This window comes from Parus major, chromosome Z, assembly GCF_001522545.3.
Source record: "Parus major isolate Abel chromosome Z, Parus_major1.1, whole genome shotgun sequence".
NCBI lineage: Eukaryota > Metazoa > Chordata > Aves > Passeriformes > Paridae > Parus > Parus major.
Window position 1 is genome coordinate 26722904 of NC_031799.1, and position 12787 is coordinate 26735690.

The window sequence follows — 12787 nt, forward strand, 5'->3', positions numbered from 1 at the left end:
AGCATCAGCCAGGGTCACTAACTCTGCTTCAGTTAAAAGGAGTTTCCAAATTATGAAATTTTAAGAAAACAGGAAAAATAAATAACACATTTTTTTTTGCAGAGTGCTACATGTACTACAGAACAGATCATTTTACAAAACAGATTATTAGTTTTACAAAAATATATGCTGGATTCCTTTTCTCATAGTCTTTATGGTTCATTCCTAAGGATCATTCACATAATAAAGTCAGTGGAGTTGAAGGTGATAAGCTGTTTCTTCAGTGTCATGCACACTGAGGGAAAACTCCCTGTCAATTAAAACTGTGCATCCCAAACCAGTGTTCTCTTCCATGAATATAAATAACATGAGGGAGTCCTACCTGTTAGATAACATTTTTTCTGTTCTATATTCTCTTTCAGTGAGAAATAGAAGCAGGCATGTCTATGTGTGGACTTTGGTTATCTTTTTCTAAATTGTGAGTTTTCCTGCCTGTGAAGGTAAAGAAAGTAAAGGGGCATGCTGTCATGCTGTCTTCTTACCAAGGATGTAGTCAGGTTCTGAAGAGCAAGTAACCCACAATGGTAATGACATAGAGCAAATAAGTACAGTAATGCCATACTGCATGTCCTAAACAGATTCAGATACTCGGGGTTTCTGAGTTTTCAAATTCAAAGTCTGTATTTTGTTGACCTCACATAATTATACAAGTCTTCAGGGTTTAGCTATCACTTCCTGAAAAATTGTTAATGGTCTCCACCACGGGTTGCTTAGGAGACTGCTGAATGGATGGCCAGCACATTTTTATAAATTTACAATAGCTGTAGGACAATCTGTGATGCACCCCAAGTGTGCTAATATAACTGAGCTCAAAGATTATGCAAATTTTTTGAACAGAGTTTGTGGAGGTTATTTTACTCATTTCCTAATCTGTGTCATGAATTGCAGCAAGGTACTAGCCCTGTAATTGTTCCCATACAAAGAATTTACCTTTATCCTTAGACAGCATTTCAGAAAGAATAGCAATATGTAAAATAGCAATAGCAAATAGAAAAAAATAGAATTGCAAACTCCAGATGAAGTTCAGATTGCAATAAATTGCTGTTGACCAGATACCTTGGTGTCACAGAAGTTGTTTTGCAGATAGACAAGCAACTCAACATAATGGTGTCCCAAGACACATTTTGCATAATTTCTGTGGTGGACTCACTGAACATACATACACAGGCCAGACTAATTCTGCCACCTTACTACACACAGCCATCATCTCCTAGGTCCTGTAAAGCCTCAGACTTGGTAGATGTGATGGATCTAGTGCTACATACAGTGAAGCCGGTGTGCTAGCTAACTCCTTGCAGCACTTTCTGCTCTACTTTTTCTGGGTAACGAAATGAAAAATGGCTCATCCTACATGTATTCGCTCTAGCTTTTTAAGCTGGGACTCCCTGTAAGATGGCTGCCAATGGGTTTCACTTGGTGTGCTTATATTCAGTGATTTTCTTCTGCTTTGTTTTTCTTCTCTTGTTCTTCTTATCCTCACCCCTCGCTTTGCTTTGTCTGTGTTTACACCCTCTCTTTGAAGGATTTTCTGTCTGTTACCAAGCTTATAAAAAACCTTATGTGCTACCTGGGAGAACAGTAACAAGGAGTTAGGGCATGTGTTGTTCTGTATAGGTTCAGACAGGAGAATTTTCCTGTGGTCTTCATTGTGCATCATAATCCCAAGGACCCAGGCTACACCTTTCACTTGCTGTCTTGGTGGCTGCTCAGAGAGGAAAAGCAGACACCATGAGATACAGCGTGTGCTGTACTATGCATAGTTGCAAGGATATATTTCCCTTAATATTTAAATTAAATATATGGATTGTACAGTTTATTCCACCATCATTCTTCACATCTGCCCAATATTGGAGAAATCTGGAGCTTAAGCAGTATGTATAATTGAGATGTAAGTAAGGGATTGCACTTGTGCTAAAAATCATAACCTAACTTAGCCATGTGGACAAGAAGGAACAACAAAGAGAAGAGATGGAAAAGAAAATAAACCCATTTATCATGGACAAGAAAGGAAGAGTGGTTGAAATAGGAAATATGAAGAAGGGAAGTAGGAAGAGTGATGTTTTGTTCCTCAAAAAAGTAAAAGCAAATTATTTCATTAAAAAAAAAAAGGAAAAAAAGAAATCCTAATATATAGAAGCAGCTTTGCAGACTATAGTGTTTTTTATGGTTGTTAAAAGTAATTGTCCATTTTAATTTCAGAAATGAGGAGTTATCAGTAGCATTCATCTAAAGAAATTGAGATTTTTATAAGACTTCTAAGTCTCTACTTACAGTTGCTAATACCAATGTGATGTTAAAAGCAGTGCTACCATGTAAAATATGTTTATGCTGGACTACACTTCTTTTTGTGTGTTATAATTCCCAGAAGAAATTTACAAGTTAAACTTTGTTATTGAGATGAGGATCAAAAGATCTTTTATGTGTCCATTTCCACTACGAAAGCAAGTTTATTCTTCTAAATCTCTAACCTTCTCTTGTTACTGTTACAAAATAAATTTTCTCATATTCCTATGTTATATTCAAGCAGCATATGCAGATGCTAATTGCAGTTAAAAGGTAGCTGCATTTTACTGCAGTTTGGCATACTACACAAGTTAATATGAATATAAGTGCTTTGTCTGTTAAAGAAATTACATAATAAGGAACTGAGAGCAGTGATGTTGCAAGATTGCTGGAACTCTATTCTCAGCTATTGTCATTGGATAAATAATATTCTCAACAAAAATATTAAATGGAGCAGGTATAATAATATAGATAGAAAATCTTAAGGAAACCCTGCTATAATTTTGAAGGCATGTGGGAGGTTTTTGTAGTGAAATCGAAAGAAGTGGAAAACAGAACCCTCAAGAAACAAAACAACTACTAGCAATCCTGCTGAATATACTGGGATCAGAATTCCATCTGGTCAAATATGACAGTCACCATGTAGAATGAAAGGCAGATGGAATATGTCCTAGTCATAGCTACTGAAAGCAAGCTTTCACACAATTTGCCATTAACATGCAGTTCAGTCTTGCTGCAATTTAAGCAAATGTCCACACTAAGTTGCAAGAATTGTCTGAAGGCATGAAGATTGCCAGTGTGGTTAGATTCAGCTATTTACTCTAGTGCTTTCAGGATCAAAGCCTTAGCAACTGACTTCAATTCATGTAACCATTTTACAAATGGAATATTATCTTGCTTGAGCTTATCTAAAAGTGCAGAGTAAATATTTTCAATCCATCTAATTCAGTCCCTAGATTAGAAATAGAGATCATTGTGTCTTATCACTCATTAATCAAGGTCATTTGCATAATATTGCAAATATCTTCAAGGCTTTTAAGATTCAAGATTGCTCCAAGGAATTTAAACTGTCTGTATTCACTGACAGAGATTACACCTTGATCAGAAATCATAACAGTTGACTAGAGCAGCTTATTTTCTTGGAAGGTTACCTGGTTCATTTTCCATCTCTATTAACAGGAAAGACTTGGGTTTAATCTGCCTTAATTTTCATTTAGCTTGATTTTGATAATGAAGAGTTCTGACTTCTTCTTTCATTGGATTCAGTTAGAAACTGGATCTCTTGATGTTAATTTCACTCAGGATTGAAGCAATATAAAGCTGTGTGAAACAACTCTTCTAGTGCTTTTTAGACACTGGTAAACACATTTCCTATAACAGTCATTTTAATTTGAAAATCATGTTGAAATGGAAAATAAAGGTATTGCCTGTCAAACTGAAGAATTTTGTCTTTTGGCATATGATTTTTTTTCTTTTGATATCTTTTCTTATCCATGATTTGTCTCAGGAGTGAGGTAATTCATGTAATCCAAAGATAAGAGGATGTATAAAGGTGCCTTGTGCCATGGCGCAATCACTGGTTGAATTTATAGTCTGGTATTTGTAGGCTGGTTGTGTTGTGAAATGAGTGTGAAATGAGCAGAGTGTATTTTTGTTGATCTGTTTCCTGAAAGTTATTAAATTAATTTAGTGATTACAGTCATGCTCTTTCCTAATCATGTAGAGCAGCAATTACTGAAAGCGTTGCTTCTCGGTAGGCGTATTTTCACCAGTAAAAATAATCTGAAGTATTTATGTCTCTCTTTAGCATTTGGTAGTGTTTATATAGTCTATTGAATATTTTTATGACACTTATGTGTCTTCTAGAACTAGTGGAGGTGGATAAAAGGTCAGTACTGGACTGATCAGAGAGCAAATCAGAGCAACTAATCAGATTTTTCCCAAAACATACCTAAAGATATCCTACAACTCCAGAATTATGTGTCCTTACTTTGCTTATCATCAGAAAAGGAAATATCTCTTACCTGATTTGCTTTAGAAGTTCTACCATAGCTGTTTGAATATGTTTATTGTGTGCTCTTTTTGTTCTACTACTATTTTTTTCCTTGTTTCACATGTCTCTACTATAAATTACATCTAATTTGTGTAACATATTTTGTCCCTTTTAGGTATTGGATTTGGCATGCTTGTACGGGAATATGGCAAACTGTCTAACTTGGATAAGTTCTACTTTGCATTTCCCGGGGAACTGCTGATGAGAATGCTCAAACTCATCATTCTGCCATTAATCATATCAAGTATGATCACAGGTATGACTGAAAATGTACTGTTAGCTTATGGAATTATCATTGTGGGTTAGATTTCATTCTAAATGAAATAACCCCTTAAAACTTGATGGAACTTTATACTGAGAAATACAGATTTCATATTTTTAGATTTATTTATTTCTTTATATAATGAGAATGAGAAAGGATTTGGAAGGATTGGTACTATTATCTATGATATTATATAGGTCTGTGAGCTAATGACTTTGCAAATCTATAGGTTCTTGTATCTCTCTCTCTCTCTCTCCCTGTTTTCAGAAGTGGGTTAAGCTGTTAAATTGCAAATTGGAAGCCCAAAGTTGCAACTCCATATTCTGAGACAGAGAGTTAACTGTTATAAGTAGTCTCATGAAGCCATTTTACAAGCAAGGTTACAGAGAGACCTTGTTCCAGCTTTCCAGCACTCGAAGTGGCCTACAAGAGAGCTGGAGGGGGTATTTTTACATGGGCATCAAGTGCTTACACAAGGGGTGATGACTTTAAACTGAAAACAAGTAGGTTTTGATTACATAGTGAAAAGAAATTTACTGTGAGTTTTGTGAGGCACTGCAGCAGGTTAACCCATGAAGTTGTGTTTGCCCCATCCCCAGAAATGTCCGAAGTCATGTTGGATGGAGATCTGAGCAACCTGTCTAGTGAAAGGTGTCCCTGCCCTTGGCAGTTGGACCTAGAGGATCTTTAAGGTCCCTTCCAATCCAAACCATTCTATGATTCTGTGATATAAAATGTGTCACCAAGATATTTTTGAAAATGCAGTCTGTGGTTTTCTTTTTTAGGATTATAATGTCTTAAAAGGTAATGTCACATCCTGAAAAGAATCAGCTTATCCTTTAGAGATGTAGAGCTGTGCACAAATGCATGTCCCATGACCAGATCCCAGTCCATTTGTGCATAATGATGTAAATCAAGCCACAGCAAAGGAGTGGTGGTTGGAATCACTCCCTGAGATTTTCAGGATTTTCTGCAAACCTTAAAGTATTAGTAACTTCAATTTGTTGGAATAAATGCCATCTTAGTGAAAAAAACTCTCAGTGATTTCCTCAATTAAATCAGGAACGTGCTTCTTTCTTCTCATTGGAGCTCTAATTGGAGCAGAATCCTTACCTCTATTTTCAGTTTCAAAAGGCAAAATTCTCCCTCTGGTCAAATAGAGGGCTTTTTAGAATGTGGCTTTCATTCACAAACCCAGCTCTTCTGAGTTTAAGAAAGGAAAAGCATTGTTTACATACTTATTTAGTGTACAAGTTGCAGTTTGTGGAATTTTTCCACTAACCTGCCTGGAAGCATAACTGTAGGCTGGTAGAAAACTTACATAAGCACTAAGCATGTATTTGTTTTGAAAATTTTGATTAGTAGGACCTTGCTTTGGAGAGGGGATAATCTGAGTAGTACTCTGCCTCAGAGCCAAATTTTAATTGTTCTCCTCAAAATGATTTTAATGGATTCAGATGTAAACTTATTCTGATCCAAAAGTCGACTCCTGATAATTCAATTCAAAATATAGAGCTCTTTAGTCTACCCATAAGATTTCTATACGTCAAATTAGTTGATAGCATGCTAATGCATTATTCATGTCAAGAAATTATTTGTATTATCTGTCTCCTGCTCTACTGACATGGGAAAATTGAAAATTTAAATCAAAAGCCTGGAGTGTTATTCAAGATCATTGCTATGACATCAGAACTACAGCTCTACTGAGTATAATACTCCATACCCCAATCCACCTTTTTTGAAGTATTGCTCTAGAAGAAGAAATATTAGACACACACAAAAAATATATTATTTTTAGGTGCCCTGTAGAGAGAAAGAAGTGAAAGGAATCTCTTATATGCTTCATGGAAATTTTTGAGACTTAAATCTAATCATTTTGGGAATACTTAAAACATATAAAATATCTTTAAAAGTCTTGGAAATTTACAACTCTAATTTCATTCTGAGAATGAAAATACCCTGGAGTTGTGAAGTGTATTTCATCACTGGTGCATACTGAGCAAATTAGTCCCCTTTAATCACTTTTAGCTTTCTTTTTCATGAAGTGAGATTCACACAAGTGTGTAGCGGCAGGAAATACTTGCAAATCTGTTTTCTGTCAGGATCACAGCAGAACTTAGGTTGGAGACAACTGCCAAGTTTCCTGAACAGTTGTTCACTTGTACTTGGGTACAAGCTGAGGAAACTTAACATATCTGAAGCTTACCACTCCACATAAAATGTCTGGCCTTATTTCCTGCACCCAAGTTCATTGATAGTAGCTAGTGTCAGGAGATTTGGATCTTAACGCAACATCCTGAGACATCCAGCTACTGTAAGAGTACCATGGGTCTGTGTCCCATCTCTCTTCAGTCAGTCCTTCTCAGATGGGGTTGTATCATGCTGCCTGCCAAATTGATTTTCAAACTGTACGCCATGGATCTTGATATGGAAGTCTTTCTTCTTCAGGGCTAGAATCTATTCTTAAAAAAATTCACATCAAATATGTGATAAATGACCTTTCTTTGATGCTGTTTCCAGAGTTACCCATTAATGCTAGAAATTTTAGCTTTGTGTTAAAAGATGTTATACCTAGCACAGCAGGTCTATGTCTCAGATCTCAATATTAATGACATGATTGTATCAGCCATTCAACATCTGTTTCAAGTTCTGCAATAACCTCCCCCTCATTTCCTGTCTTTCCTCCCTGACAAAATATTAATAAAGCTTTTTCTTGTTTCTGACCTTCCCTGCACTTTCAGCCTTTGCAGACAACTTCAAAGAGACTAGAACAGATGCATAGGAGTTTCCTGCATTGTGAATTTGTGCAGGCTCAGCTATGGGGAACACCAAAACTTCTTAAAGCAATTGATGAAGCATTTGCAATACACATGGCATACTTCAGGAACAATGGAAAAAAAGACAGTATCAATTACCTCTGTCAGGGCAGCTTTATGTGAGCTATAAATACAATGTCTCCTGAGCAGAAGGTCTGGCAAAACTATCAAGCTTCGATGACTATAGAAATAAGTTCTTGCTTTACTCCAGGGCCTGCATTGGTCCTCTGCAGTCTGAAGTATCATCCCCATTCCAGTTTTCCCAATGCCAAATAGATACTCTTACTTGCACTTGCTACTAATAGTACAAAGGTAATGATTCAAATCTGACTTATTTGGAAAACTGCTGAAGAGAGAAAAATACCCCAGTGAATTTCCAAGGCCATGTGACTTCCCCTTTGCAGAGTCTGCTATTTTCCCTGAGTAAAGAGTATGTTACATTGTGACTGATGCATGGATATGTTGACTAGGTTATTTGTCCTTCTCAGTTGTTCAAAATTAAAATGTGAGTTTCCTACCTTGGATCTGTGTTGGATCTGTGTCTGGAGGGATGATAGTTTGTTTTAACACATCGGCAAAGGATTTGGAGAATGAAAACAAAATATATGAAATGGGATACAAAAAAGCTAGAATGCAATGAGAAAAGAAAAATTAATCAGATTGTTCTTATCATGTTTGTTTTTGAAAATCAGAACAGTTCAGATTTTAAACAACCACTTACTTACTTATTTTGCCCACTCTATTTGTAATTTAAGTTAGAATACACTAAGACTGTGGTGATGCCCTGGAATAGACCAGATAGTTCCATTTCACATATACATTGTATGTACATATATTCACAGTACTGTAAAGGAGTATAGATAAGGAAATGGCAGGAGGACAAATACAATGCAGGGCATCCAGATCCATTTTTCTCTGGTATCATAATTCCTGGGATAGCAGCTGCCTCAGCAGTTTCCATTTCTACAAGTCCAAGAAGTGCAGCTATTGGGAGATTCACCATTACTGAGGCATCCTTAACAGGCCCTGTGCATCACCAGCACAGTCCTTGGGAAATTACTGGTCTAGCTTAATGTACTCAGGAACTATCTTCTGAAGTACCTGCATGTTCTTTGTTTGCTTTGCAGTTTCTTAATCCAAAAGAACTTCCAAGAAAATCAGATCCATTATATAGTATTAGTAAATTAATTATCTGGGCTCAGACAGGAGATTCACCTCTTCTCTATGTATCTTTAATTGTGTGAAGGTCAGAAAACATTACATTACTGTTAACGAGTTCTGCCCTCAGTTGTACAGAGGGATGCTGGAAGTTCTGTCCCTGCTGTCCATGTGCGATCATTGGGTCAGACAGGATGAGAGAGTCATGGGTTATTAGTGGACAAGACTTTGTGCCTGTCTTCTTCAGATTACTTCTATCATAGTCATCTACTCCTTTCCCATCAATATCAGTTGACCTTATGCAACCGAGACAGCCCTTACATTATTTAAGGTTTTAAATTATAGTAATAAAATTTGAAGTGAACTTGGGTTTACGGAGCATGATTACCACCAGCTCTCAAGGGCAAAGAGCTCCAACACAACGACCACTTTGTGGCACCAGCTGTCACTGCCTCCTGTCCTAGCCATGTCATTGTAGGCACTGCTGGTGGCACCACTGTGGCTGGGTCTAAAGTCAGTTGGTGTCTTCTGCTGTTCTCTTGTGTAGCTCGGGGCATAAACCACCGTTCCACTACACAAACCAGATTTTATTCACTTTTTTCACTCCATGTCCCTGTGAGTAGATATCACAATTGATTAAAAATCCGGTGTCTTGTTAAAGGGTTTTTTTTAATAGCTTGGAAGTTAAACCTTATCCACCTATACATTTTGCCACCAATAATTTTGAAGGAATTCAAGTACTTTCAGTACTACAGGTTTTCAGTATACACTTCATACATGTATCTCCAGCAACAGTGCAGGGCTATATTTCTGCTACATCCTTGAACTGAATCTGATTTCTGTAATGAATCTTGTTAGCCTGTCCATCTTGGCAGATAGATATGTCATCTTCCTTCCTTTTAAGTTTTTCTTATATTCCAACCAAGGAACATCATCTCTCCTGAAAAGGCATTTACTTCAGATTATATAACCTATAAGAGCTTTCTAGAGAAAAAATTAAAATGTTCCTTGAAGTGATGAATTGAAGGCAGTACTAATACCCTCTTTCTCTGCATGTCTCCAATGAGCTCTGTAGGGAAAGATCATAACACAATGATTGTGCCAACTGCCAAGAAGACAGCACAACAATCCCTTAGCAAACTGATATCCAGGGTTAGAAATTTTTCTTTAAATCCTATCTGAAATTCCCTCTGTTTTATAATAATTTTAACCCTTTAATTGCTATAAACTGTTTATCTCCCATTCCACCCTATCTGGCATTCAGAAAGTTTCATTACAACTACTTTTTCAACCCCATCCTAAATGATTCCAAGACATCTCTCAGTATTTGGACTGTTGTAACTATTGTTGCATTCCAAATTTTAATCTGTTTATTGGGGTTTTTTTCAAATAATCTCTTTTCAATGCCTCTCCAAAGTTAAGAGACTAATATTTGACGTGGTAATCCAAGTCTCGTAGATCATGTAATTAGAAACTGAGAATTTTCTGACTTAAATTTTTTGGTGATATTTAAATAGCATCTACAGATGCTTAGGTATTATCTGCATGCATCTATCTTTCTTTCCCACTCTTTCCTTCACATTGCCCCCCATGTGCTAGTTTTTTTCATTTCATTTGTAAGACATTCTTCTGTTGCATTTACACAACATACTAGTGGAATAACAATCATTTTTTCCAAAGAGTAATTAATGAAATTTCTATCAAGTGTGTTGAAAAGGTAATTGCTACAATCTGCCACAGAAATCCTTTCCTTTACAGTAAGTAACAATGACATTTGGAAAGTCAGAATAGCTGCTGTTATAGAAGAACTGACAGAATAGGAACAGAAGACTCCTAGTAAAAACACTAAAGAGAGTAGATCATGAAAGATCTCCTGCATATCAGCATGTGTTTAGGGCTTCCATTTTCCATTACCTGATCTTCTCAGCCAACATCTGACTTGGAGCTGTCTCCTTATGAAACTTAGCTAAAGCGGTCATTCAGTTAGCTGGGCAAAGACTAGTTGCAAAAGATCCTTCCAAGCCCCATGACACAGTAAACATGAGGAAAAAATAAAATTATGAGATGTGTATCAAGTGAAAGATGTTTGAGAATGATCTACAGGCAATAGTAATCTGAGTCCTTTATCTCAGATGAGCAGTGGATTTGTACATAACATCATGCTGTTTGAAGTCCTGCATGTGGGTGGTATTTCAGTAGACAGTTGTGAATTACTTATTCAGTCCAGATAGTCTTGTTCATACACAAAGAATGTGGCATTTTCCAGAGAGATCCACAGAGCATCCGGAAAAAAAAAAAAAAAAAAAGCAAAAGATTCACCATTCGGCTTTTAGAAGAAGCAACAGAAATTGCTGTTGAACCTAGTTTGGAAACTGAAATTTCAAGGAGAATATGAAGGAAATGACCTTTCAGGAGATTAGTGACAGGGCAAACTTGTACTACAAAATCATGCAAATAAAAGGGCAAAATGTGAGAAAAAGGACTCAAGAGTCTGAAATGGGAAGAGGGAAAAATCATAGATGACTCAAAAACGTCTTCATTCAGGCTCTGAATACACCATAGTGATTCCCTCATTTTTTTCTGAATTGTATACAGAAGGATTTTCCCTTCAAAAAGTCAGCATAGGCGAAGGACAAAAGGAAATACTGTGCCAAGAACAGAAGAACAGGGGACAGCTGGCTTTGGAATAATTTCTTTTCAGAAGCCCTGAGAAAAGCATTCTTCTGACTTCATGTTTGAACTGTCCCAAGCTTATAGGACAGCAGAAATTTCTCTGGAGTGAAAAGGAAAGTTTTTTGTTTGTGGCTATAAACCAACTACTAAATAATGACAACATTTACCATGGCAATATGATGAAATCTAGTCTTACATGTGTGAGATGCCTTCCTTTCCTAGCAGCAGCTAATTAGAGTTGGTATAGCTTATGGAACAAGAATGCAAATTTGGATTCTCTTAGATACATAGAGGAATAAGAAAATAAGCAATAAGCTTGCTACACACTGCTTGTGCAGGCTTGCCCAACACTGGAGCTAGAGTTTGCTGTTCACTGCTCAGATAAAAATTATGTCTTCTGAAGGTACAGGCCAAATACTATTTTAGTATTGGTAGTGTTTCCCACTGCAAAGTAGAAGAAAAATATGGCAACTAATTCAAAACTTTCAAATGTATGTAAGAAAGATTGTTTTTATGGCCTGACCACAAGCTCTGTGATGACCAGTGCATTAAATGAGAACTCTCAGTACTAGGTAAATGACATTTCAAAATCACTTTGGAACAGACAGATCATACCACAGTCAGATGCAGCTGAAGTTTTGATACTGCTCATGTCTTAAATTAGAAACAATCCCAGCTCCATCTTTTAAAGCCAAAAAACTTCATGTATTTCAGGTGGCCATGTATCAAAGGCAGAGTTTCAGCACTGTTTTGAGGTTTTTTTCTCTAGTATTTTTAAAAGAATTAATACTGCCTTTTTGAAACAACACAAAACATAGTTCACTCCAGCAATAAAATAGCATTGCTTCTTTAATGTAAGACATTGTGGTCCCCTTAGAAGGATTGCCTACTGAAATTCTCTGTGTTCATTTTAAGAGTCATGTATGATTTTCTATTTTTGTATGTCTTATGCAACATTCTGTAAAAAATTTTTGCTCTCCTAGATATTCACCAATCATATAATTTTTATGATGTAGTGACTGCCTATTGCAGCCAGAAGATCCAAAATGAACATGAAGAAATAAAGTGTGAACACCTGGGAGAAGTTGAGAATTATTTTGTCTAGCAAATTAATTTATCTAGCAAACACAGAAATTCCTCAAACCAATAAGGCAGCTGGCAGTTTGGAGCAATTTCAGTACTGTGTTTTGCCTTTGAATCAGCATCATTGTCATAGCTGAGGTGTAAAAGCCATAGACTTCTATTCTTCAGGAATTTCTGTTATACTTTTGTTACAAATAGGAATTGGATAGAGAATTAGGTATAAGAACCCTGAGAGAATTGTGTACAGTTGATGTGCACCATACTTGAATTGTTTTTCATCAGAATTTAATTAGCTTCTAAAACTAATAGGGAAATATACCATGTGGCTGGCAGTAGTAAGAACTTGGAAGGACCTTGAGCCAGGCTCTTCCTTCAGGCCTTGGGTCACTTCAGGAGAACAACTGTCAGTGCTAGGAGCTG

General features: G+C 36.5%; 1 protein-coding gene across 1 annotated transcript in view; it reads left to right on the forward strand.

The window, feature by feature from the left end:
- Nucleotides 1-4473: 4473 nt before the first annotated feature.
- SLC1A1 (solute carrier family 1 member 1) overlaps nt 4474-12787 on the forward strand; it is a 33337-nt gene continuing 25023 nt past the window's right edge. The window contains exon 1 of the mRNA XM_033520639.1: nt 4474-4631. Within this exon, the coding sequence (XP_033376530.1) occupies nt 4505-4631 (127 nt within the window). The 5' untranslated portion in view covers nt 4474-4504. The remainder of the gene's footprint in view (nt 4632-12787) is intronic.